At 47.7% G+C, this 26683-nt stretch overlaps 1 protein-coding gene across 1 annotated transcript; it reads left to right on the plus strand.

Annotated features, from left to right (window-relative positions):
• Positions 1–4127: 4127 nt before the first annotated feature.
• On the plus strand, positions 4128–25617 carry LOC135905181 (uncharacterized). The gene is made up of 4 exons (XM_065436201.2): positions 4128–4386; positions 16752–18630; positions 20817–21346; positions 24184–25617. Exons 1-3 carry the CDS (start codon positions 4316–4318, stop codon positions 21264–21266), a joined length of 2400 nt encoding a protein of 799 aa, XP_065292273.1. The 5' UTR covers positions 4128–4315; the 3' UTR covers positions 21267–21346; positions 24184–25617.
• Positions 25618–26683: the final 1066 nt, after the last annotated feature.

Raw genomic sequence — 26683 nt, forward strand, 5'->3', positions numbered from 1 at the left:
AAAAACAATTGGGAAGGGTTCTATCAGGCCCATTCGAGCTACCTAAACGTTGCTTTGAGCAAGTTGGTTCGGCGTATATCGAAGAAAACGTGAAACGCTCGGTCAACAGAGAACTATACGCATACTGCTCGGTATCCTACACCGGCGAGACAAAAGACCTTCCGAAGAGGTTGCGATAACATGGAAATTAAGGTGATGCCCTCAAGCGAACACGCTACAATTTCTCGAGTCCCCAAAGTGATGTCGGTGATCGACCATTGTTTCTTTTTCTCGTCTGCTAGTCAGAAATGTCCAAAACTCTGCCATGCCAAAATTCGTTCGACCAGAGAAAAATGAACACGCACCGAGGTGCACCGCCCGGTGGTGGGGCAACACGAGAAAAATGCATGCGCTCTGGCTGGCACGCGTTGCGAGAATAAGAAAATTGAAGAGGCTTAATGTGTCCTCGCGAATAAAGGTGAAAGTAGAAAAAAATAAATAAGAACGGAGTCACCTTTGCTGGCTTTAGGGTCGTGACATGGATGCTTTGGCGCTCGGGAACAAAAATTTGGATAATATTTTCTCTGAAACGACGTCACAAATGAACCACCACAACGCTTTAACTCATCGGACCACGCTGCGTGCTTTGCCAGGTCGTCTTATGGTGTGTTGATTTGGCTTGTCTCGTTGTGTGGCCCGATGTACGACTTCAGAAAGGTCGATGCACCTTTGGCGTCAAATGTTTATAAGAACACAAAGCAGGAGTTTGTAAATGGTTAATGCACCTTTCCCATCAAACATATATGAGATGTTTGTAACGATAATGTTTCGGCATTGAAATCCATGCGCTCCGTAGATTCTGCGGCTTGTGCGAGATGCCGCGACGAGCCCGCTCACCACGAGCCCGCATCAAAACGCCCTTGAAACTTTGTGCTCGGATGGAGCTCGCTGCGTTATGTGCATGCCCATGCAGGTGCATGGGCGCTGTCATGAAGTGCAGCACGAATTTGCAGTGTTCGCGCCCAAATGTCTTTTCGAACGTGAAAAAGACATTCTAGAACAAATGCAGAATAATTTCCGGCGCCGAGGTTTGTTGCATCCTGATGCACCGTCGGCGCTGCATCACAGCACGAAAAAATTTCGTGGGAGGGGAGGGACTGCAGCCCCATAAGCCCCCCCCCCCCCCCCCCCTGGCTGCGCCCCCGCACCCAGAGTGAGCCAATATTCTATTGAGCAGGCTTTTGTCATTGGCAGGCAGTCGTGTGCATGTAATAGTTTATCACCGTAAACTGGTTGAGCTTATACAATCATGCCCACTCAGTGTCAAAGGGAAACTGTTAGCCTCCAGTTATCCACTCCCTTTTGCCCGCAAATTCTGGCATCGAAAATTTTTCGTCTAGTAAACAGCCCCTAATAGGCAAAATTATAGAGAACGGCAACGTAGCTGCCGCACAGACGTTGCTCACATATAGCGCGCCAGATCATGCGCCATGTGTTACAGCTGCCAGTGATAACCGGATGACGTTTTGCATAGCAGGGTACGTAGCTCGCAAGTGCATACTGAAGACAGGCCCCGAGGAGTGCTGGAAACATCTTGTAATGCTAAAGAAGTGGGTTGCAAATCTGAAGCTAACACAGTTGACACGCATGAAGGACGATGGTAGACTGCTTTACCTTTCTAGGCTATTGTGTAAGTTTATTCTTGATCTAGAAGAAGCTTTGAGAACGCGTTTCAGTTTGCTGGAGCTGCAAGCTGACAGCATACTGGACATCCTAAGTCGAATTAAGGCGAAGCAGTAAAACGTGCGCAGCTTGCACTTGTGGTGCAAGGCTGGAGTCAACAGCGGAGCTTGTGATCACCTAGCTTTTACGTGGCTTGCCTAACTTGTTTCTAGGTTTTGCGAGGTTAGGCTAGGTTACGCTAAGTTGTTGTCTTGGCGTGCTTGACGCTGGAAGTTTTCGAGCAGTCGAAGGGGGGGGGGGTTGCTTTCTCGGTGACGTCGAGCATTCAGGCGCCGACTCTCGCATTCTCAGAACAGAAACTCGGGATCCTCGACTCGGCGTCGCCTCTTCTCAGCCGCAGCTTCGGCGCGGTCTTCGCTATCAGCACGGCCGCTATGTATCGTATCTCGCTCGGCAGTACGGCACTCTTCCTGTTCATCATCATCATCATTATCATAATAATCATAATCATCAGTTTGGTTACACCCGCTGCAGGGCAACCATAACATACCTCTCCCATACTTCTCCAACTACCCCGGTCATGTACTAATTCTGGCCATGTTTTCCCTGCAAACTTCTTAATCTCATCCGCCCCTATAACTTCCTGCCTCCCCCATGCTACGCTTGCCTTCCCTTGGAACCCAGTCCGTGACCCTCAATGACCATCGGTTATCTTCCCTCCTGATTACATGTCCTGCCCATGCCCATTTCTTTTTCTTGATTTCAACTAAGATGTCATTAACTCGCGTTTGTTCCCTCACACAATCCGCTCTTTTCTTATCTCTTAACGTTACACCCATCATTCTTCTTTCCATAGCTCGCTGCGTCGTCCTCAGTTTAAGTAGTCATACTGGTAAGCCGCTTCTTTTTTGGGCGTCCGGACTTTGTTCGGTCTTCCCATGGCAGCAGCACGGAGTAGAGGAGGCGAGAGGTGTGTCGTCGCGACGGCTGTTCCAAGCTTTTATTCGCCTGTGACGTCACGACTTCGGCCTACGCGCGTGGGGTGCGAGGAGGTATACGTGGCTCGGTGCTCTCGCAGGTGGTTTCTAGGCGTGACGAAGCGGCGCACTGCTGAGCTGAGCTTTCTGATCACGCTCCACGGTGGAATTAAGAGCTTAAACAGCTCCGCTGTTAAAACCAGCTTGATTGTCCTGACTATTCTGAGGGCGTTGTAGCTGAGGTCACAGTTCTTTACATTAACACTCGGCTCCACTTCCTAACTAAAAGCATGAACCAGAGTATTGCTAAAAAACGCGAAGCAACCAAAGACATAAAGCTCATTAAGTGCTAAGTACTGATTATGTCTATCTGACGCGTAATTTGAGGTGCGAATATGTGAAATTCTTTAGAAATAAAGAGATGTCCTTGTTTTCATGTTTGATGATCTGCACTGTATTCCGTACAGCACCCTCCTATATAATAAGCCTTCACCACAACTATATTGAAGTCACGCGAAACGTGTAGGCCTATATTGAGCAATTAATCGCGTTCGGTGTGTAGCGAAGGTTCTGAGAGCGGGTGGTAAATAAAAAAAAGATATGGATGTAGTGGTCCCCAAAATATACACAAAGGCTAAGCCACGCAGTGACTAACCTGACTATTTTATGTTTGAATTAACCAGAAAGCAAACACGCGCATTAGAACTGCAGCTAAAACTATTGAAGGAACTCTACAACGCGGCAGAAGCTTCTAGGAGAGGTAGCAGTGGCTAAATCTCGCGGCGTTCGTGGAAAAGGAGGATGCGAGAGCCCGGCCGGTCGCACCCCTATAGGGGTATCTTCTATTTCACTACATTTTGGAGCAATCTAGCGCATACTCATCAATGCAGCGTCAATGACAAAGACAACCCAATCAGACAACCCGCCGTAATTATTGCTGATTGCGAGATGTGATCGAACATGCGTTACGGCGAATCGGTGCACCGTGGCAGCTCAAATAATTCCCTCCGGCTTTCAATATAAACGAAAAAAGAAGAGCAGACACTCTCGTGTAGTATGCTTTGCCGGTGCCAGGTGGCGCCAGTGCTTGCCTCAGCGCTCTCCTCCTCACTGGAGTGCTCCCCGAAAAATCGATCACCACCGAGTTGCGCCCCATCCGAACTCACCCTTCGCTGAAGACAACCCATTTCCTCCACTTGATACGACGTTCTCATTTTCGCAGCAGTGCCTGAGCATTGAATTGTTAAATGAAAGGCCTTAAGATGTCTGCAGTTGAAGCTAAGCGCAGCCTGAGCGCAGTAAGATTTGGCAGGAAAGCATCCACTTGATAAGCGTCCTTGCGCGCACTAGTGGAATCGTATGTTTTTTTTTCCAATAGAATGATAGGAGTCAACTGAACAAGAATCTGGATCTGAGCTACTTGATACGGCTCCTTTCGCCGTCCGAGTCTATGTGCGCTTAACCTACAGAGAGGAGTGAACGCTTTGAACTGCTAAACGCTCAAGAATATCGATGAAGAAATATTGCTGGATAAAGTACAACTGCGCGACGCGCACGTCTTGAAGCCACAACAACACCATGTTGTTTTGGTAGCTGTGCCAAGACTGTGGCTTTCCCGAAGCGCGCGCGAGTGCGGTCAGGAAAAGGGAACAACGGGTCACGGAGGCTGAGACATCATGGCGGAGAGTGGTCCTGCACCGGACGCCGAGCCATCGATGGAGGAAGGTGCAGCAGGGAGTGAATGCGGGTGAGTTCGTGTTTTTGCGTACATCCCTATCTATTCCCCTGTCATATGATGCACCAGCGACAGGGGGATACTAGCCGTGCATTTCGAGCCAAAGAAAAAGGTGAATTACACCGTTGCGCGTTTGACAAAACAATTTGAAGGGCAAGCACTTTTCCTGACTCCAGTCAAGGAGACGGGAAAGCCAAGACAACGTTTCTCCAGCTCAACGTCAACGTTAGATGAAATAGGGCTGCGGCATGCGTGACGTGTGGTGTAAGCATCGTTGTGCCTCAAATTTAGCAGTAAGTAAATAAACTTGTCTTGGAAAGCTCTTTTCTCTTGAAACCCACGTGTTATTCTGAAATGCACTCACGTGAATGGCGCGCTTTAGATGGTATATAAAGCTCGTCTTGCGCTTCAAGGCAAAACACTCACACACACACGCACGCACGCACGCACGCACGCACGCACGCACGCACGCACACACACACACACACACACAAACACACACACAAACAAACAAACACACACACACCACAACACGCAAGGACAGAACGACCGCCGATAGAAACAGGACCGGGATCTCATGCAGAACTTTCATATTCAAGTTCAGGCAGACAAGAGCCTTATAAAGGAGTAGGAGGAATAACTTATTTTTTTAAAATTAGCGGACGGTGGAGTAGTCCGAGGTTAGCGGCGTCCGTAGTCCAGGACGGGTTAAAAAAATGTGATGACGAAATTTCTTCGATGGTATCAGAATTTACCATTAGCGTTGTTTACTATGTAAATATAATTAACGTGCATTTGCCAGGTAAGATTATTAGCTGTGTATATGAGCTCCCAAGTACATGTATTGCATGCAAATTTTTTCTAAAGGAAATCTGTGAATGTAACAATCTTGCACACGACTAAGTCAGTGTATGGCTGGATGCCCGGATTAATTTGCATTTTTTCGAATTAAGTAACATTTCCCGTGATGTAAACGTAGCGCAGATTTTGTAGAGCTCGTATTTTAGGATGCAAAAAAATATTGCGAAATTTCGAAGGTGACCCGTATGAGAAAACTTTTGGAACTTTGATGCCCCTTTGCGCGTTTGCTCTTTCACAGAGACCCTTGAAGGCATGCAGAGTTAAATATAGAATGCTGGCTTTGCAGCATGCCTGCAAAAGATTGTGTTGCTACTTAAAATAGAAGATAAGAAAAAAATAGGTAAATAAGCAAGGTTTTCCAGAAAAGCTCCTTTACGAAAAAAGAAATAAAGAAAGAACCACGGAATCAATCTTTTAATTTTTTGTTTGTTTGAAAGTCCACTTATGTCAAGCAAAACATGGATGCAATATCATGTTTTTTTCATTCCCCCAATTCACAATATATAATGAATCAGAGTGGCCGATGTTTAGCGTCTTGGTCTTAGTGCGCTGAGTACTCGTTTGGGTTTGGTAACACTTACCCTCTCTAAAAAAATATGAAAAAGCAGCGGTTGCCATAACTGAGGGGATGCTTACCTCGGATTTCCATAGTGGCGAGAACAGTGAACGCGTTCTTTTCTGTGTTTCCTAGGACGCAATGTCTGAGAGAACCATCTCGACCTTACTTGTGGTGCTCGAACAAATTTATTGCGTGTCCCTTGCAGTTAGAAAAGTTTAATCACCGTCAGTTACGCGGCAGCGGCAGTTCTCGCAGTTCTCGCATCAGCGGCAGTTCTCGCAACGGGCATCACATATCCGCTTGACTGCTCGTGGGCGCCACACCCACACATGCTACGAATCAATTTTCGCTGTCGATGCTGCTGGACGGGTGCAGCAGGCACACGCAGCAGGGTCACATTCTCGAGCTTGCCGCCAAGTTGGGAGACCATCTCGTGCGCCGATTGAATGGAGGCGGCACTTGCAGGCCTCTGGTTGTGCAGAGAAGCTTCGTGCTTAAGGAGTCCACCCACACCGTGACCGGCTTTCCATGCCCGGCAGCGGAAATTTTCGCCTCGCGGACGTCTACTTGGCGCGCCACAACTCATACACTTGGTACTTATTTTTAAAAGGGCTCGCTCTACCCATCACTGGCGTAGGTGACGTGGCTGCAGATGGGTGCTTTTTCATTTAACACTTCGTGCACCCCACCTAGGGCGTAGCAGGCGTGCGCTGCATCGCGACGCATGTTGTCGCTTATGACAGCGCAGCTGTGTGATCTTTTCCTTGTCGCGGTGACGCAGGTGAAGATTTAGATTTGTTTCTCGTGCCAATGATACGATTGTGTTTCATTTGAGAGGACAGTCCAGTTCCCCGCGAAATCAGAACGATGCTTCCGTGCGGCTCACCCTTATTGTCCTCGTGAATAGCCATGACTTGAGGGCTGCGTATGCATTTGTGAGTAATGCATTTGGCCACCAATTTCGCTATCTCATTCACAAAAATTTGGAGGACGCTTAAGCTTCAAGAGTGGAACGCGATAGTGTTCGAAGATCCCTGACTGCGTCTCACGCTTCCCGACAACTAAGGCGCATGTAACCGTAATGTTTACCTGGAAAGGCTCGCGGCGAACGCTATGCATGACGGCACGCTTTCTGGCAGAAACGCAGCCTCTTGCGAGGGCCGACCCCAGAGGTTGTGCACTGGCGCGCGAAAAAAAAAAACATGTTCACGTTTCGGCTATCGTATCGCCCTTTTAAAATTTCAGTCCGAGATTTCACATAAAAGGCATGCACTGTTGGTGTTCTCTTTAATGGTATTTGTTTGTGGGCTGTCATAGTCAATATTCCGAGGAATAACTTAGTAAAAAATGTAAGACAAGTTGTGAGCAACTTTAAGGATATAAGAAAAACTTTTGTACCGTATAACATATACTGCAATTTCGCTCACGGAACGCCAACGCGGTTTTTTTGCGACATGGGGCCGTTAACGCTATCGCGTGAGAAAGTGTTGGGGATGACGTCTTTTTGATTAAGTCGCCGCTTTCTCAAGCAGCGAACGTGATCTTGACCTCGTCAACCATTGTCAGACGAGCCAAAGTGAGGTTTTCACTCCATGGGCAGCTCTCTCATTGACCTACCATACAGTCTACCGCTGGGGAACCACAAAAGGCACAATGTTTTCATCCCTTCAAGCGAGCTTTCGACCCGCCGTAGTTGCTCAGTGACTATGGTGTTAGGCTGCTAAGCACGACGTCGCGGGATCGAATCCCGGCCACGGCGGCCGCATTTCAATGGGTGCTGAATGCGAAAACACCCGTGTACTTAATTTAGGTGCACGGTAAAGAATCCCAGGTGGTCCAAATTATTCCTGCGTGCCTCATAATCAGAAAGTGGTTTTGGCACGCAAGACCCCATACTTTAATTTTTGAGCGAGCTTTGCATGCCAGTTACGTTCCCTGGCAGGGAGACGCAAAGGTTGGCGCAGCAAACCTTTTCTGGTGCGAGCAGCACCCAATTTAAACGCCGGCTGTAAAACTGACCGAGCGGTGAAAGTTCTGGGTTGAGCTGCATCGAACATCTGGAATCGCTCACGGATAAGACGTGTAATAAATTGCTTTGAGACGTACTCTTTCACGCCGTTCGCCATGACTGACACAATGTCCTCCTTGTTCGAAGTCTGCCGAGAGCACCCAAGTTCGTCCTTGGTGAAGTAGCCGAGCGCAGCTTGCAAGTTCGATGTGCTTAACATTGATCTCGTGTACGAAATGGGATCTGACCACATACCATGTTTCTAACGCCAATTTCGAGCCTTTCTGAGCATGTACGCTGTGACAGCTGGGATTGCCTCTTGAACGCGTTTGTTTTCCTCTTCTGGTGACACAATGGTTAAGAGACAGAGGCGCTCTCGATAGGACTTTGAAGCTTTGTACGCTTGCTTCAAGCTATTTAACCAGCCAGCTCACGCCCGACAAACTGTTACAGATAATCCAGGTGTACTGACGCTTCCGTATGCAGCGTTTAGAGTTGAGTCACAACGATGCTTTAGATGTCGGCCCGGTTTCTCTTTAGGTAAGATCGCGTGCTGCGTTTGTGAATTGAAAGTGGTGGCTCCAATTGTGAAACATAACAAAAAAGGTGGACGTACATGTTCAATTCATCAATCGCTTTTTCTTCCTGAGTAAATGCCCAGTCTGCTTCATCCCTGGTCTCAGCAAGCGAGGGCAGGATTTGTATATATTCTACATTTCTATATAACTATATTCGCTTCTGTGCGCTATTAACGCAGCCGAACAACGCATCGTAATATTCTGGGGGCCTGGACACAGAGGAATCAGAGGTACTATTTTGGCAATCAAAACGCTCCCATGACTGTCGCAACCATAGATATGAAAGTTTTCCTGTGGAAAAAAGATTAGAAGCTATTGACAACATCTTTAGGATGCTGAAATGACTAATAAGTTTCACCTAATCAACCGCGGTTAGGGACTTCGCCATCAACAAAGAAATCACGGTAAGCTGCTGTCGTCTAAACTCGAGTTAATGATCCTCCTATCTGCGCCAAATGTAACGCGAGAGGTTGACCGTCCTCCACATATTACTGGAGTGCCTGGACGCGAAATTTGAAAGGAAAAAAACACTTCCCTCTAGCTTGCAGGCAACATATCTCTCTTCAGTCAGCGATGTTTCTCGTGAAGGAACCATTTTTGAATACGAAAACAGTATTAGACTTCTTCAATGAAATCCATCTACTCATCCCAAAGTATTCATAGCGCGGCCTCTTCTGAGAGGCCGCTGTTGCGATGCTACCGTTTTGCACAGCGCATGCGCCCAGGCCCTTAGTTTCGAAGGGCCCTGATGAGGCAGTAGTGCTACTGACAGTGACACACTTTTTATAGCACGTCTTCGTTGCGCATCTTTTATTTTTTCCTCCAATGTATCATTGTACAGCCTACGTATACCTGCCATAATTTTATTAGGTATGTATTTTACACACTTTAAAGCGAATGTTTTTAGGCCACTATACAGCCATATTACATATATCCTTTGTCATTGACTACACTATATACACCATGTCATTGAATACTACCATATATTTGGTGCTCTTCTACAGAGCACAGCTGGTGTAATATGCTGATGAAATGTAGCATTTTACGTTTTTCGTTTTTGCTGTCCTTTTTTCTCACTTGAATTGATTTTTATTTATCTTGTTCATAACAGAAAAGTATCAGAAGGTAAAGGACATATGAACTGACGAAGGATTTCGCTCCTACAACGATTCGGCACGCAAGCCAGACACGCACAGCACACAAATTCCGCAGACATGCTGAAATCAATGCGAGTGTCGCGATACAGAATATTATTTACGTGAAAAAGAAAACGTGTTTATAAAAATTTGAAAATTTTACACAATAACCTCAAGGCAGATTTTGTTTACAACTTACAAGTGTAACTTCAATATGTAATAAAAATATCGCACAATATACTACGGTTTCAATCAGACAGACTCAAAATTATTCCCAGTGAGAAAAGATTGATGTAATTAATTCGAACCCTCCAAAATTTCCTTATCCTAATCGTGTAGTCAATTTGGTAGTGAAGGTGCTTGGTAACTGGCTAGTTGTTTTCAGTAATTGGTTCTTACTTTTGGCGTTCTCATATGTTGTCGGAAGCTATAGTGCGGATCAGAGTACATTCTGGATATACTGTCATTTGTTTTGTTTAATGTGTAGCAGCAACCTGTAGTAATGAACCTGGTTTGCCTTTAACACAGAACGTTTTATTAAAAATGGTTTGGCCATAAATAATTAAACATGGCCATGATACTCCTCGAACGCACGTGAGACGTTTTTTGTAGTGCTATCAATTTATTATAATCGTTTAGCCAAGTAGTGCCCCAAATTAATATTGTAACGGTAACGAAGAACTCAGCAAGTGAAAAAGGAGGAAGAGAATGGCAAGTGTAGTTTCACAATTATTTTATCTGAAAATTCCTAACATTTTGTTTTAATCCCTAAATTTAATTTCTTTACTCCCACGCTCTGTTATTCAAATTTAGTTTTTGTTTTAATTCCAAACACACTACAAACCGCCTGCTTCTTAGCCAATCCCCCATAGTGGGTATGCGGCAGGCTTAGAGAACAAGACAAGACAAGAAGGATAGAGTAGCATTGGGTCAGGAAAATAGTTGCGTTTTGGGGCGGCTGAGAGTTGGGTGGATCGTGTATCGCTTGGAACGAGTTCAAGGCGCCGGACCCCCATTACATATTTGTGGCAGCTGTCATGTTAAACCACACCATGACGTCCTCTTTCACCATGCCTTCGCTCGCATATAGCTGCCGCCATCTAAGCCGGCGCCGTCATCGGCCACCCGACTGGGTCACCCCATTTCCGCGAGCGACACCACCACTACGCAATCGTCGCCTTCATCTAAGGCTTCAGATTCTGGTACAACACATTCAAAGATTCACCTAGTAAATTCCGATTCCACTCGCCGTCAGCCTGCGCCGGGCTTAGCGGCTCTCCTGGACTCTCTTGAAACACGCCTTGACCAACAACTGCTCTCCTTTGAGAACTGTTTAGTCCAGCGTATGTCCTCCGCCGAGTCGCATCGCCAACCTCACCACACGTGTTTCCAGCCTCGTGTCGCCTGCTTGCACTGCTCAAGCTCCACCTGTCTCGGCACCTCAATCTCCCTTTCCCAATTCCATCATGCAGCACTTGGGATCCTTCTCAAGTTTACCTACCGTTGACGGTACAACATCATGGTCTGCTTTTCGTGTGAATCTTAAGTCTGTCGCTACTTTCGACTCTTGGTCACCTCGCCACAAAGCTCAAGCCCTCGAGGTTCAGCTTTGTTCTGCTGCCGCTGAATGTCTGAAATTCCTGCCGGCATCCGACCGTTGCAATTACACAATTCTAGTCTCGGCACTCAAGTCCCGCTATGGTGACGCCGATCTTCAGCACTGAGATCTTACAGAATTACAGCACGTGCAACAGGGCCATTGCAACCTGCCAGAGCGTGCTGCTCCATAGAGCGCCTGTCGTGGAAGGCACTGGGAGGTTGTCGGAACTCCACCGCCGACTTCAATGCTACCAGAGCCTTCATCGACTCCATCACTTACCTCGATCTTTACTTCTTTGCCCGCCTCGCCCGCCCGTGTACATTTCACGCTGTCTTAGCTCTTCCCTTGGAGGCTCACATAGGGGCACGCTCCAGTGTAGTGTGCCACACCCGCCCTTTTCCGAGTCAACAAGCGTCAGCATGCCAAGCCAGCCGACACATACCCTCAGCGCTCTCCAGCCATGCGCTGTTATCAATGCAACGAGATCGCCCATTACAGGCGAGGCTGTGTCCGTCATATTTCCTTCGTCGGAAAACTTCACCGCGGGCCACCGAGGGCAGGACCCCGCGTAGGTCGTCAAGTCCCTCTCTTATAGGGCCTGTTGAGAGGTATGCCCACGTTGCAAGTCTAGCTAGGTGAGCCATCGGTAAACGCTGAAGCCCTAGTGGACACCGGTACAGCTTTTAATTTCGTGACGTCAAATTTGCTCCCCATTCAGTGCCATCTGAAGACGGCTACGGTCACACCAGCTGACCTTTGCCTAGCTGATGGGACTCGTCTATCATCCCTTGGAGAAATCTCCATCACTGTGACTGCTTTCGGAAAAAGTGTAAGTGTCCCAATCATTGTGGTGCAAAACGTTTGCACACCCTTAATTTTGGGATGAAACTGGTGCTCAACCCTGGGCGTACGCATCAACTTTAACCACGCCAGGTATATTAAATGCTCCCTCACTATCCGGCACTTGACCTGGCAGCCAACACAGTCGCAAATAAAGTGCTGTCCTCGTGCGTGCGCTCCGTATTTGAGTTCGCCAGCGGTGCGGTCGCAGGAGCTCTCTCCTTTCTCAGAAATAGCACTTCGTCGTTGCGCAAGCATTTCTCTTGCTTTCGTACGAGAGTACGCGCCTTCCTAAAATGGATGTGTGCACTAACGACTGCGCTTCTACCGAAGCCGCACAAAAATGAACATGTTCGCCCACCACAACCGTTTTCTCTCCTGTGCTGGCAATATCTACAGTAACTATACGCTTGTCTTCTGCTGTGTGGGTACCCGTTCGTTGCGACATAGACGTGTGCTTACATGCGGATGTCTTTGTTGACTGCACTATCTGCTCGGGACCGCGCAACGAGTTGTCCATCCCACGCTCTTTACTGCGCTCCTCTTCTGCATTTGCTGTCCTGGCATTCAACCTATCAGACAGCCCACTGCGCGCACACTCTGGAAAAGTGCTGGCGTCCGGGGCTGCCCTTTAGCCCTGCTCCGTCCTCGCAACAGTGCAACACTGTACTTCTTCGGAGAGTGGCGATGACTTCGTCGTCTTGAATGCGTTCCATTTCGGCCCAAACCTAACGTCATCCAATAAGTCCGATACTCAAGCATTGCTGGTGAAATTTCAAAGGTGCTTCGCGCTATCACCGAGAGAACGTGGCTGTACTACTCCTGTTCGTCACAAAATAAACACTGGCTTCCATGCACTCGTTGAGCACAACCCTCGTCGTGTTTCTCCTGCTGAACGCGCTGAAATTTCAACTCAAGTGGAAGATATGTTATAGCTTGGCATCATATCTCGCTCGTTTATCCCTGGTCATCTCCACTATAGTTCTCGTGAGAAAGACGGACGGCCCTACACGATTTTGCGTAGACTATCGCCGCCTAAACAGTATTCCCGAACCGGTTGTATACCCTCTTCCTTGCCTCGACGACGCCTTATCTTGGGTTCAGTGGGCCAGATATTTCACTATACTCGACTGCCTCTCCGGCTAATGGCAGGTCGGGCTCGACGAGAACGACCACCTGACCTCGCGAGCTGGACGCACGGGCCTTTGCACCGGTAGCTCTTCGACTTCATCAAAGCAACAGACCTACATCTTTTTTATTCAATTTATGCCGTCGGGTATACTGGCGCCAAAGAAACGGACCGTTAAGAGCTCATTCGTGCCCCTTGCCCCTTCCCTCGAGGGCTTGGAAATGCGCATAATGTTGCCATAGCGACAGCGTAATCGCAGTTACGGACACAGGAACAAGCCATGGAAAAACCTCGCCTGAAAAGCAAAGCCAGGTAACATCTCATGTGTTAAGGATGGCACCAAGGTTACTCTTTGATGGCTTGTTGTTATTTTCTCCTTTATGTTTTCTGTTCCTCGAGCAGGAGTAACCACCGCGACAGCACAGTGGCTGTAGCGTTGCGCTGCTGAGCTCATGGTCGCGGGTGTGATCCCGGGCGTGGCAACAGCATTTAGATGAGGGGGGGGGGGGCGAAATGAACAAAAAAAAAGGTAAATCACCGCCCCTTGCAGTCCGTGAAGACAGTCGAACAGTCAAGCTGTGTTAGTTACACCGAGCGTTACACAGGGTGTTTTTTTTTGCTTGCGCGTGAGGTAGATCCCTACCCCTCCAGTAGATCTATCTGAGTTGCATGTTAGCACTAGTGCAGTAATTTCATTCACTTGCGACATGTTGGCATCGCACGTGTCCGTCAAACAGATGACATCGACTTTCTGAAGAATCCTCATCGTGAATCAGGTCAGGAGCGAGCTTGTTTAGAGAACGGACGTCTAGCAATGTCAATGTAACTTCACTACGATTCACTGTAAGACCTTCTAGGCAAGCCGCTGTCAGTCTTCACAGGGTGTTTGCGAAGTCTAATGGATTCATCTGCCAGCTGCCGGTCAACATTCTCCTTCCGTGGTAGAATCGGTAAGCCCCTTTGATGTTGGTCAAGTACAACCGGTTGATGTCGGTGCATCAGCTGAGCGCCGCATCGACAAGGTTCTGCTAGTAAGAGAATGTATGGCTCATACTCCCTTAAGCACTGGTTGATACTCCCGTAAAGGCGGCCTCCCTATTACGACGACAAAAGCGAAGTGAAATTCTACTCTGCAATGACGAGCGGCAACCTAGCCGGCTGGGGAAGAAAACGACCACGACAACGAACGCGGGAGCAGTGGCGCGAGCGCGTTCGCGCGTTACCACCACGTAGCGCCAACGAGCCAGCTGCGGAAGAAGACGACGACGCTCGAGCCATTGCTGATGATGACAGCTTTAGCGAAGTCCGACAACGACGGCACATGGTCCGCATAAACAGCTTCGCTGTAAAAGGCGGTGCATCCATTCTTTAAAGATGATGGACGACTTTAAGGCTATTACCAATTTATATTGTGCTTAGTGCGTAATTGTTATAACCACTCCACACTTTAGAGCCTTGGTACTTAGGGTCTCATAAATAAATAACTAAATAAATATTAGTCCCACCTACGACTCGTCTGATAATCAGATTGTCGTTATGGCATAATTTTTTTTCGACCCGGATTGCACGGTTCATCTTTTTAGGTATTCACACACGTTGATGATATTGATAGGCCAATGTCGTGCCACTTTCTTGAGGTTTACAGACAAAATAGAAATAACAGTCTTGGAAATTGCACCGCAACGCCGCACCTATATTTTTGGGACGGCGCGGTGTGTTGTGCTCGGATAAAAAGTTACAGAGGCACTTCAGTTTCCTTACGTGCATTGAATGCGAAAGCATTCTTGCCGTGTCGACTATATCGACGTCCATGTCCCTTGACTATGTCGCATGACGTGATCACTTGGTCACATTCTCGGATTAGGCAAAGTCAATTTTAAGGGTGGGTAAAATCAATTTTGGGATTGGGCTAGGTCATGATTTTGGCTTCTAGCGCGAAGTGAAACACGGACACAGAAAGGAGCAGACAGGACGAGCGCTAACTCTCAACTAAATTTTTATTAAAACGAAGAACATATATATATAGGTGATTTCAAAATCCGTAGCATAAGAACATGACAATGTAAAAAGCATCAGTTAAGCATGTCAGTGGGTATGGAAGTCAAAGAGCAAAAATTATTTCAGATTAGTACACGTATTGCGAAGGTACTGGAATTCGCAATCTAACAGAGACAACGAAGCATGACTGACGCAAGTGTCTCCTAATCTTTTTATGTGGAAAGCCTCGATAATTTCCCGATAATTTCCCGATAACTTCTGTGTCCGTGTTTCACTTCGCGCTAGAAGCCAAAATCATGTTACCGTACCAACTCGCTCAACTGTCTATCCTTGGGATAGGTAAGTTTTGAACGTAAGTCATACAATTTTCGAATTGGGAAAAGTACATCATGGAGGTGGGCCACCCAAACTTTGGGGATGATCAATTCCATTTTAGTAAGTGGGCCAGGTCGGTTTTGAACGTGGGTCAACTCAAATTTCGAATTGCGCAAAGTTAATTTTGGGGGTGGGTCACACAAATTTTGGGGGTGGGTCAAGTAAATTTTGAGACTAGGCCAGGTCGGTTTTGAACGTGGGCGAACTCAATTTTCGAATTGGGCAAATCCGATTTTTCGGGCGTGAGCACGGCCTCCGTCCGACGACGTGGCTCACCATGGGATTTCGCAGTGCGATCCGCAGCAGGCCCGAATGTGACGTCATCGAACGGTCTGGGAACGTGCCGTCATCACTTAGTCACCTTGGTCTTGGTACCACCGTATGTTAACGGTGGACGCTTCCCGGATTTTCCGCTTTATGGGGCATATAATGCTGTCGCATTAATACACTTCAACTCGCACAACACCTGGCAGGCAACTGCGGCGCCATTCACCATGAAGGTTTTCTCAATCGAGATATTTTATAGAGGGTTTAAATTAGCAGCATGTTTTTATTGACAGCAATGACGATAACTGTGAAGTGCGTGAAGCAAACGTACCTTTCTTCCTATATCTTTTTTGCTATCATATTTCTGTTTCCGCTATGAAGGTGACGACATATTGTATCGCGCAAGAACAAATAAGAACGGCGCACAGGTGGATAGACTCAAGCCAGTCTATACAGCACAACTGCTTACTTGCATTCCCGGTCACTAAGATTCTGGCCCTATCATTCCCCCCTCCACCTGCGTTTTCCCCCTACCCCTATAGAGCACAGCTTGCAGGCTCATCTACCAATCTCTCCCCCTTACTCTGTTAATATTGCGCAGTGCCAATACCATGACGTTAAGAATATATTTCTTTAGTGGGCCTACTTGTGCTCCAAAAAATTAGGGGATACTCAAATCACACTGATGGTTTGGGCACGGTCAACGTAGGCCTTCGAAATCTGAAATGACAGGTCAAGTCCGTCTGCTATTTACACATGTATGTAATACCGTACATTCGAGAGTGCTCGCTGGTGGTGGCCTACATTCAGGAATGTGCAACACTATTGTGGGCGCGCACGCAGTCTCTTTTGTCAAACTCTTTGCTACAAAATGAGTTACAACACCCAATAAGGGCGGAATACAGTAGGCGCGTCTGGCGCCAAGCAACAACGTGATAACGGTGATAATCAGGTGTAACCATATTCCCCAGCAGAGAGCAAAACAATGCACGCATGACAGTATTGAAGGTCTCTCTCTGCATGCAGGTTACCACAGCCGGACGACGTCCTGGACTTTGCACTGTTCGTGTCGCCAGTGTGTCCCGAACTCGGACCAGCAGAACTGCTCGTCGACGCCGTCAGGTGCGCCGACATTCAGCTGGACAGCGTCACCTGGCATACGATAGCGCCCTCTCGTTGCCGCCATACTGTTAACCACCTGCGAGCGTGGAATGAACTTCTCTGGGAGATACGCGTAGAGCTCCTGGAGTCTAGTCCAGGGATACTCGCACTTTGTTCGAATCCACCCACCACGTGGTGCAAGAATGACGGTGACGTCGTCCCGGACAAAAGCGACATGGGCTTCCGCGCTCAGCGCTACAGGAGTGCCGTGCTTCTCTTCCATTGGCTCCTGCTGAACAACTACTGCGTGAGAACCGTGGAGCTTGACGCCTGCCTCCTGCGTCACCACCACGTGCTGTTTTTCGACACCCTAGAACAGGCACCGTGGTTGCAGCGGCTGAGCTTGGGTTCTTACAAACTCGACGATGCGTCTACTATAGGACTGACGCAAGTCCTCCCTAGACTGGTGCGACTTCGGGAACTCGAGTTGTACGATCTGTCCATGTGGGGACAGGTCAACGAATGCTGTGCCTTTGAGCGTGCCACGCGCTCTCTGCTTAAAAAGACGGCATCGCTAAAGCGCCTACGCCTGACGAGGATCCTTTTCACATTAATTAACGCCACGCGTTTCGTGAAAGGGCTCGAGAAGAACTCGACTCTTGAGGGTTTGCACATAGATTGGAATATTATCGAGCAACATGGCTCGCGTTTTGCCGATTACCTCGCTGGGAACGTCACTCTTCGAGAGCTCACGATAGAGGACTGGAGCTACTCGTTGCCTAATATGGGCACCGTGTTCAAAGCGTTGGAAACAAACCGAAACATAATCCGAATTGTCGGTGATGGTATCTACATGAACATGGAAGACATTCGGGCTTTGAGCAATGCACTCTTGGTCAACGACGTTGTCGAGAGCATTGACCTCACCAAGTGCCGCTGGTGCACCGAACACCAACAAGGGGCCAAAGTCGCCGAAAGCATGTTAGAGCATGGTGCGACCTGTCACCCGTTCGCGAATTTTCTAACTCATAACAAGTCTCTCCATTTCCTGGGACTTCCTGAAGATATGTTGACCAGTGAGTGGGCACAATGTTTCTTAGAGGCCCTTGGTCGCTCCCACCCATGCTTGAGGGTCGACGCTGGTTACGTGAACCAAGACAGACTATGTGACCTACTCCCTCTTGCCAAGTCAAACGGATGCCTTGGCAAGTTTACCTTCCGAACAACCATCGACAACGTGATATCCGTGATCACACTCGATGAGGTACAATGCCTGAAAGGGGTAATCTGTCCCGGACCTTCGGAAGCAGGACTTGGGCGTGCGAACTCCTCAAAGCCGAGGAATCCTGTTCGAGCTATATGCCCGCGCAACAGCAAGAGGCGCAGCAGTGGGCACAGCAGGCATGTCACGGATACCCCTCCGCTCCTAATCACGGACATGCGAAGAGCCACGGACGCACTGGAGGAGATGATAAGTCTGCTTGTAATGTCGAAGAATCTTACGAGTCTGCACATCAATTTCTTCCGAGACGTAAGTGAAGATGCGACGCAGCTCCTGGCGGATTTTCTGAACCACACAAGGACGCTGACTGACTTGGCCATTGTACTCGACTGCAAACCCGATGCTGCGCGTATTATATTCGACGGCCTCAACCATAACAGAAGCCTGTCCACACTATCGGTGCAGACGTCACACTCGCAGTGTTTCAAGGACCTTCCCGACAAATTGGCATTTCTGATATTGTGCAGCGGCCACATGACGCGGCTAGAGTTTCCTCTCCTGGGCCCCTCGCAAACGACACAGGTGTGTGTGTTTTGCCTTGTCGCTCACGTAGAAGTGCAGCCACGGTTAGAGACTGTCCATAGATTCAAAGGGGCTACGTCTGCAAATACTTGCGGTTAGAAAAAGAGTCATATTATTAAAAAAAATCAAATGGTAGGACACGAGAAATAGCCTCACTCACAGCTACATTTATTGTGAGCTTTTCAAGGAAAGCGTCAGAATGGGCGAGCCACTTTGCGCACACAGATGAGATCGGACAGAGGAATTCATGTTGCTAGAGTGCCTCTTTTGGTGTCTCTTTCTTGTCACTGCATATTATGGCACCACAGAAAGTGAAGAAATATACGTGCACGCAGCCCGGCCTTTTGAAAGAACAAACGAAGCATGTTGTCAAAAGAAGTTTGTTGAACTCTATTTTCTCCAATGAAAGCTCAGAGGTTGGCATCCCACAACGCTTAGTGAAGAATATCGGCTCAGTAGTCGCCGTAACGATGAAATCTCTGCACTACCCCTGATTGTAGCACGCTTCTCTACAATGCGCCTAGCGCGCGCCGCCATAGCAGACGACGCGGCTCAAGACCCCGTTCTTAGAACGTCTGCGTCTGCGCGAGTTGCTGCCGCCGCCCGACTCCAGTTACAGTGTCTAGAATGGGCACTGTACCCCAGGGCTCACCGCGTCGTGATGCAATGCGCTGCGAGTTTTCCCCTTAGTGTGGAACAACCTATACAGCGCCATGCTTGCCTATCAGGGTACTCTGGGGTACTTGTGTATCCTTTTAACGAAATATAAGCTCACTAACGCCAGCTTTTGTTTAATATTTCTGAATGAATGAATGTCGCACAATCTCCTTCTGTGGCATGAAGTAAGCAAGAGACTAGTCTAGACCGCACGTTGCCAGAGAGTACGATGCCACAGGCCGCTGCTGCGGAGGTTTCAGATTGGTTCCGCCACCGTCTGTACCGTCTACAGACGGTACAGACGATGGGCTTCAGAGAATAATAATAAATTCTGGGGTGTTACGTGCCACAAACACGATCCGATTATGAGGCATGCCGTAGTGGGGAAATCAGGATTAATCTTGACCACCTTGGGTTCTCTAAGACGTGTTTAAGTCTATACAAACGTACGGTCGTTCAGAAGCAAACTGTCCCACAGAAGCAGCTGCAGCCGGCATCGAATCCGCGATCTCTAACTCAAACACGGTGAGCACGTGGATGACGTGACCGGTAAATCGAGCCCGAGACCTCAGGCTTACAGATTAAAATTTAGATTTGGATAACATCCACGATTTCAATGTTGGAACTATGTACATGCCGAATCGGCACAATCTGTATCACCGATTCTGTAAGCAGTGCTTCATAATATTTTTTGTCTGTCTGAGGTTCTTTAAGGTGTATACACAGCACAGTACACGGATGTTCTTGCATTCCACTTCCGTGGAAATGCGGCCGCCGTAGCCAGGAGTCGAGTCTGTCCTGTTGATCCTCAAGCTGGTACTCAACAGGAGAGCGCCACTGAGCAATCGATGCGGGTAGAAGCCCAATACCATTGCCCCGAGAATTAATAGAATATCTTCGTGCCACTATTAGCAGTAACTTATTTTATATCCATTGTAGCATAAAGGCCTCGCCCGACGATATCCCATTAGCCCTGTCTTACGCATTCAGGCAGACTCCGCACAGTGCCCGTGCCTAGTTTCTCCACAAATTTGTAGCCGTTTGAGGATGCGGAGTTAGCCGGGTTAATGGTGCCACCTGTTGGAGAAGTGTTCAACGAGACAAACATAGGGCTGTTATGTGTGTTAAATGCGTCTAAGACATTGTGGTTAGAAAAATTTCCAGTAGATGTCACTACCAGCATCGTTGCTGCCGCACACATCTCCGGTAAACCGGTAATAAGCAGGTGTTTGTTAAAGAAGACTCATTGTACATTACCTCTATATTGCATTCCCCGCAATAAACCCGTTGTTGTTAGTCAGATCCTCCTCTGTCGTGCTCTCGTCATCCCGCCCAAAGCACTGTTTGTTCCCGTCCTAGCGGTAAAGCGCAAACGGGAGGAAGCTTGCGGATAACCTAGAACTCTGCTATCTTCCTCCACGTTTTTCTGCACCCAAAGCACCCGTTCTGCAATGTAATAGACCGCCGGTTATAATATCGATGCACTGCATTTTGTTGGGATGCAGGTCTAACGATTGTTGCCTGTGCAGGTGTACTGGAAGCTGCCGCGACGCGTAATGGAGGCTGTGCCGCTAGTGGTGTCGCCCACTGACGGGCTGGCCGTGTGCCAGCAGCAGATCAAGCTCATCTTCAACAAGGTTCGCACGGACGCCATGCTCGAGCGCGAGGCGACTACTTTCGTCATGGGAACGAGCAGGACAATGGCGGCCGCCGAGGCATTCCAACGGCTCGGGGGAAGCCCGGAACTGCTCGCGAGAGTGCGCGAAACGGGACTATTAAGAGGAGAGCACGCTCAAGCCAAAATCAAAGCCGCTCGGGAGCGGCTTGCGTTGGACTTTTTTGTTCTCACAGGAGTCGTGCGGGAGCATGTGGTGTGTCTAAAAAGTGCGACTGGAGCAACTCAAATTGATCAGGTGTTGAATGCCCGTGTGCTAATAAACATCGTCAGGCACCTTATGGTGTCGGACGTGGTGAGGTGAAAGCCCTTCTTCGTTTTACCTGAATGAGCATGGACGTTGAGATTGAACTGCCGGATACAGGCTCTGCACCTGCCCAAGAGGTGAGTTGTTGCTATGTTATTCGCTCTCATTGCAGATGAGCTCAAGACCCGCTGTATTACACTGGGAATAGTTGCGTATACAAACGCTGACGGGCAAAAATTGTCATCCTGCGGGGAGCGACAATTACCTTGATGAAGATAACATGTCCCGACCGAATCATGGCATTTCAGAAGAAGGACATGTTCTCATTTTATTTCAAATATGACACGCACCACCGAGAGAGAGAGAGAAAAGAATGCACAGAAAGGCAGGGAGGTTAACCAGAGGTAGTTCTGGTTGGCTACCCTGCACGGGGGGAGTGTTAATGGGGATAAAAAGAGCAAGAGAGTGGAAGGAGGAGATAGAGAGAAAGAGAGAGACAAGCACTAACAAAGCACGCACACTTAGAGCGGTAGGGGGCGGTGTTATTAAAGTCTACCGTGAAGCCCCGTAGAGAGCAGAAACCTTCATTACGCGAGTAGGGCCTTCAACGCGAATGTTCTTTCCAAGCACTGACCTAAAGCTTTGAGTTCTGACAGTGGACGATTGTCCAACTGGTCCGTTACTCTGCACATCACTTGTCGCTGGGCATTATACCGTGGGCAGACACAGATAATATGTGTGAGCGTCTCATCGCTGTTGCATGTGTCGCACGTGGGGCTCTTGGCCATTCCAATAAGGAAAGCATATGAGGTCGTAAAAGCAACGCCTAGCCACAGACGGTGCAGCATAGTCTGTTCACGTCGTGGTAACCCAGGCGGCAGGTGCATCCGTATGTCCGGAGACAACGAACACAAACGACACATGCTGAAATGTTTACATCTTGAGGCAGTACACAAATTTATTGTTACGCCGACACGTTTTCGAAAGAGGCACAAAGTCGCCTCGTCCAATGTGAAAGCCGTTATTGGCGGCGTTAGCTCAGTGGGAAAGGAGAACAGGAGATCTGGACACCAGTGAACAAGACGAGAGGGGAAAACTGACTTTGGTGCTTATGTTTTGAAACAGTGTTTGGATGTTCTTTTATGTCTAGTCGTATTCTAAATTAAATTCTTTAATTCCCCGCGGTGGCCTTTCAAAAGCAAAAGAAAAAAAAAAGACAGCTCTATTACAGTGAATGCAGTTTGTATGTTTTCAGCCTAACCTGGGTCTCTATGCTACTTATTTTGCCGTATTTCTTAGTGTAGATTGTAGTGCTGATCGAATATTTAAAGCTTTCGAATAACGAATCGAATACTGCAGTAGCAGTAGTATTCGATTCGGCCTTTTATTCGCTATTCGTAAATGCGAATATTTATGGAACACTTTTCGAATGTCTCGAAACGTCAAATGCACCCAGATAAAAATAATCCGCGCGGGCATAGTACGGGGGACGTTCCGAAATTTTTTTTACTACATACTATGACGGTATTATATTCAGACTATTAGAATTAATGTCGTCAATGCCACGGGATGGGATTAGCTTGAGGTTATTTATCAAGCATCCGACACTTTAAACTATATTTCTATAGGTGACATGTATTGGTAGTTTCGATGCATCCGGCAGATAAGGCTGATCTTCTGTGGTGAATATTGAAGAAAAATAAGTATTGAAAGTAGAAACGCACTGAGTACCTGAGAGGGGAGTGTTGTTATTGTTGTGGCCGACGAAAGTGAAGAATGGACAGCCAACCATCATGGACAGTTAGGATCAGTTTTAAACACAAGGTCACTATAACTATAACAAAATGAACTGCGCTAATAGCCACTCTACAGTTTTAGAGCCTAGTTGCAAACAAGCTTTTCACAAACGACAGGCTGCTTTGGGACCAGCTTTCCAGAAACGCTAAATAAGTGGTTGTTGAGAAAACACCAGACGTTATGGAAAAAGAAAACAGAAAGCTGCTGAAGTATTTGTAAATAGTACATACAATAACTGACCCGCTAAATGGAAAACATCACCGGTGGCAGCCTAAAAGTTAAAACTTCTGCGTGAATGGACTGTAAGAAACACTAATTCACTTACCAGAAACAAAAATAACTGGTGGACATGTAAAGGATAAGAAGAGGAACTGAGGGGCCCGATTTTTGTTAGTCAAAATCATACGAAGCCAAAAGTCAATGAAGAAAACGGAAGCATAGGAAAAATAATTTAATTTTTGGTGCAAGCTAAAAAATTATAAGCTAAAGCTAAGTGAAAGTGGAGGAAAAAGTAACTTGCTGCCGGTGGAAGCCGAACCGGTAACCTCTGCATCGCGCGCGTATTGCATTCGCCCTTCTGCTACGCCGACGACCACGTCTGCATTGTAGGGCATTTATCATATGTGTACAGGATCTAACCCAAGAAGTGTTAGGCAGCACCACACTTACCTGCAAAACCGAAAACAATGATGCTTGCAATACCCATTTTGTTTGTGCATTCCTTCGAAAACGTTTATCGTTGTAGTTCTGATAATTTGGGGTACTGCGTTCAGCAGGAGAACAGTAACCCGAATTTAAGCGTCGGTTGTTGCGAAACATTTGGTTAGTTCCAATATTCAAAAATACCCAATAGATCATTTTTAAATATGAATCGATTATACACTAACTATTCATATTCGTATTCGCAACTCCGAATATTCGTCCACCTGTAATCTTTCTTTATCCTATGATAACACACCACGAACGGCTGATCGTCGGATTTTATTTTTTTCTGGGCATGCTGCTAATTTTAACTCAACGGCATTGGATTGACAATTATTATATATAAATGCATATGTATATCGTGGACTCTTTCTCTGAAACGGCTAGCAATTCGGCGACAAAACCTTTTCAAAAGAAAAAGAAAAGAAGTGTGGTGCGCAAAAATTTATTGTTCCTTTTTGGTACATATATGCAGGTTGGCTGTGCCTGGAGAAGAGTTTTTTTAGCTGCACCAGGAAGCAAGAATCTCGACACCAGTGTTATCGAATTCTAGCAGGAGCGTCGCAAACACACGTCAATTGCTTGTGACGACACCACGAATATCTGAGCACGGTCGGTGAAGTCAGAGTAGCGACGCCGCGAAAAAAACTGCCGTTCTGAACACTTTCGCCTACAAGCAAGCGACTGAGGAGGCGCAGCGGCCTCTGCTGGTGCACACGGAAGCAAATAGTGCAACGTGATGACTTTGTTATCATTCTGTGTAGCGCTGGCCGTTTAAAGCCTGTGTCGGTGTTTGGGAAGTGTGAAGCCCGTTGCAACAACGTTTGTGCGGCGTTCATGTTGCCGAGCCTTAACCCGTTGTCGAAGAAGCAGTCTGATGAAGAATAACTCTGACTGAGCTTCCGTGCGACGCTCGGATAGGCCGGATGCCCACCGAAGAGCGTTGGGGGAGCTGCTTCACGGCCGTGGAGGCACGCGCATGCTGAACTCCGTGTACCAGTGCAACAAGATGGACTCCTTGGTAGATCATGATGATCTATAGGACACGGGGGAAGGTGAACAAACTAAGACGCGGCATACGGTGCAGTTTTGTGTAGTTGTGTTTCGAACGGTAGAGAAGGGTCGTGTTAACTTGGCAGGAATATATGCATGTAGCGCTAAAGACGGCAATAGCGAGCGGTCGCCTTGATAAACCGTAATAAGGCCTCAGAGATGGATAATTTATTGGGACCTATGAAGAGAAGAGGGCAAGTGAGATTCTAATGTTCGCTGTGAACCAAGAGACCAAGGGTTAGAGAACTCGCTGCAGGAGGCACGGTAAGACGACGATTGTCGGAGCATTGACAGTATAGCAGTGGGCCTACCTGAGGCCATCTCTGATCCACTGCGCCTAAACTACACGAGACCGGCAACTACTTTCTATGCTTCCCAGACTGGGAAATGGGACAGGTTGCGGGCGGCCCTGTAAGACAGCGGCGGAAAGGCGCCGGAGTGAATGGCCAATGTTGTGGGAGAGGGCGGGTACATAGGAGCCGCGCGCCACCCCAGTCGTGCGCAGAAGAGTGGTCGGTGTAATTTCTGCAGTTTCTGACAAGAATGAAGGCGCAGTCGTTGGGAGAAGAGGTTAGCGAAAGTAGCCACTGCGGAGCGGCGATATTGAAGCAGGGGGTGCTTTAGTTGGCGAATACACCGACAGCGAGCGCGCTGAGAGTGGCAATGCGAAAATAGGAGGCGCTTTACTATTCGTAGTCTCAAAGAGCCTAACACACGCTGTATCGCACGCTGTCTACAATACATCGAACCGCGGCACGGCGTCAGAACAGTTGAAATTTGGAACGAAACCAATGTTGACAGCTAGGTGTGTAAGCGTGGATGCATTGATACAATCTGCGCGAAAACACGGGGAAAGAAGGAGACAGATGGGCGCAGACTTACACCTGTGTTTACTGAGTCTATCAGTATCAATCTATGTTTCCTTGTGTCCCAAGGCTACGCGTACTTCTCTCGATGACACCTATTATGACGCGTGGCTTCGATAAGACATCCAATGCACAGCGCGGAAAACCGTCACTGGAAGTGTGCCGCGCAGCAAAAAGGGGAAGACAGATAAAGAATGGAGGCAGCAATCGGTGGAAGTAACATGATACGGTCCTTCAGATTTGGTGCGGGGGAAGGCAGGGAAAGAACGTCGCTTGCGGTTGATAGTTTTGGCAGTGGGTGCCTGTCGGTGAAGTGCGTAAAGGAGCTCAGTATGGTAGCCATAATTTCAAAAAATTATTCTCTCTCTCTCTACGTGTGTCTCCACGGGCAGTGAAGCTCGCTTCAGGGCATCATAGTTACGTGGCACTTAAATTACTCCCGTGTCTCCTCAACTAACACAGCGATTTGAAAATTTAGTGAGGTAAAGTGCTTTCTAGACGGCGCTGTACAACCAGTGTATTAGAAGATGAAATTGTCATGGTAGCACGAAGGGAAGTGCTTTGCTATTTGAGGCCCTAGCTGAACGGCAAAAAAAAGTAAATAAATAAAAACAAAGCATTCCGGAGCTAACACCCGCACCAGGATGAGACATGTGTGCGCGGCAGTGAAAATTTGAAGACCACTCGCCACATGCTAATGCAGTGCGAAGGCATTCACCCAGCAAGACCCGCAGGGAACGTCCGCCTTCCAGGTATTTAAATTAGATGGAATCATTAGGCGGTCAGCTGTCGACATAGGAGATTTTTAAAGTATAGGAGGGAAAAAAGAAAGGGAGAGATTGACAGGACCGGATCCGTTGCAGGCATAGGTAACTAAACAATGTAGAAATGGAGGTTTTAAGGAAGCCAGAAATGATTAGGGAGACATCGACAAAACGCTTGCTAGGCTGATGAATAATGTGTATTTTACTCAATTAGATAAAGCAGGCTAAGTTACTATTTGTACCCGCACCATTTCGAAGGATATCCGAATAAATCAGCATCGTCCTCATCATA

The sequence above is a fragment of the Dermacentor albipictus genome, chromosome 3, assembly GCF_038994185.2.
Source record: "Dermacentor albipictus isolate Rhodes 1998 colony chromosome 3, USDA_Dalb.pri_finalv2, whole genome shotgun sequence".
NCBI classification, from domain to species: domain Eukaryota; kingdom Metazoa; phylum Arthropoda; class Arachnida; order Ixodida; family Ixodidae; genus Dermacentor; species Dermacentor albipictus.

Excerpts from the sequence above, each read along its gene's own strand:
- LOC135905181 (XM_065436201.2), top strand. The coding sequence starts at position 4,316 with ATGGCGGAGAGTGGTCCTGCACCGGACGCCGAGCCATCGATGGAGGAA. Across the intron at positions 4,387-16,751 it reads GCAGCAGGGAGTGAATGCGG|GTTACCACAGCCGGACGACG; the intron begins GTGAGTTCGTGT and ends CTCTGCATGCAG. Across the intron at positions 18,631-20,816 it reads GCCCCTCGCAAACGACACAG|GTGTACTGGAAGCTGCCGCG; the intron begins GTGTGTGTGTTT and ends TTGCCTGTGCAG.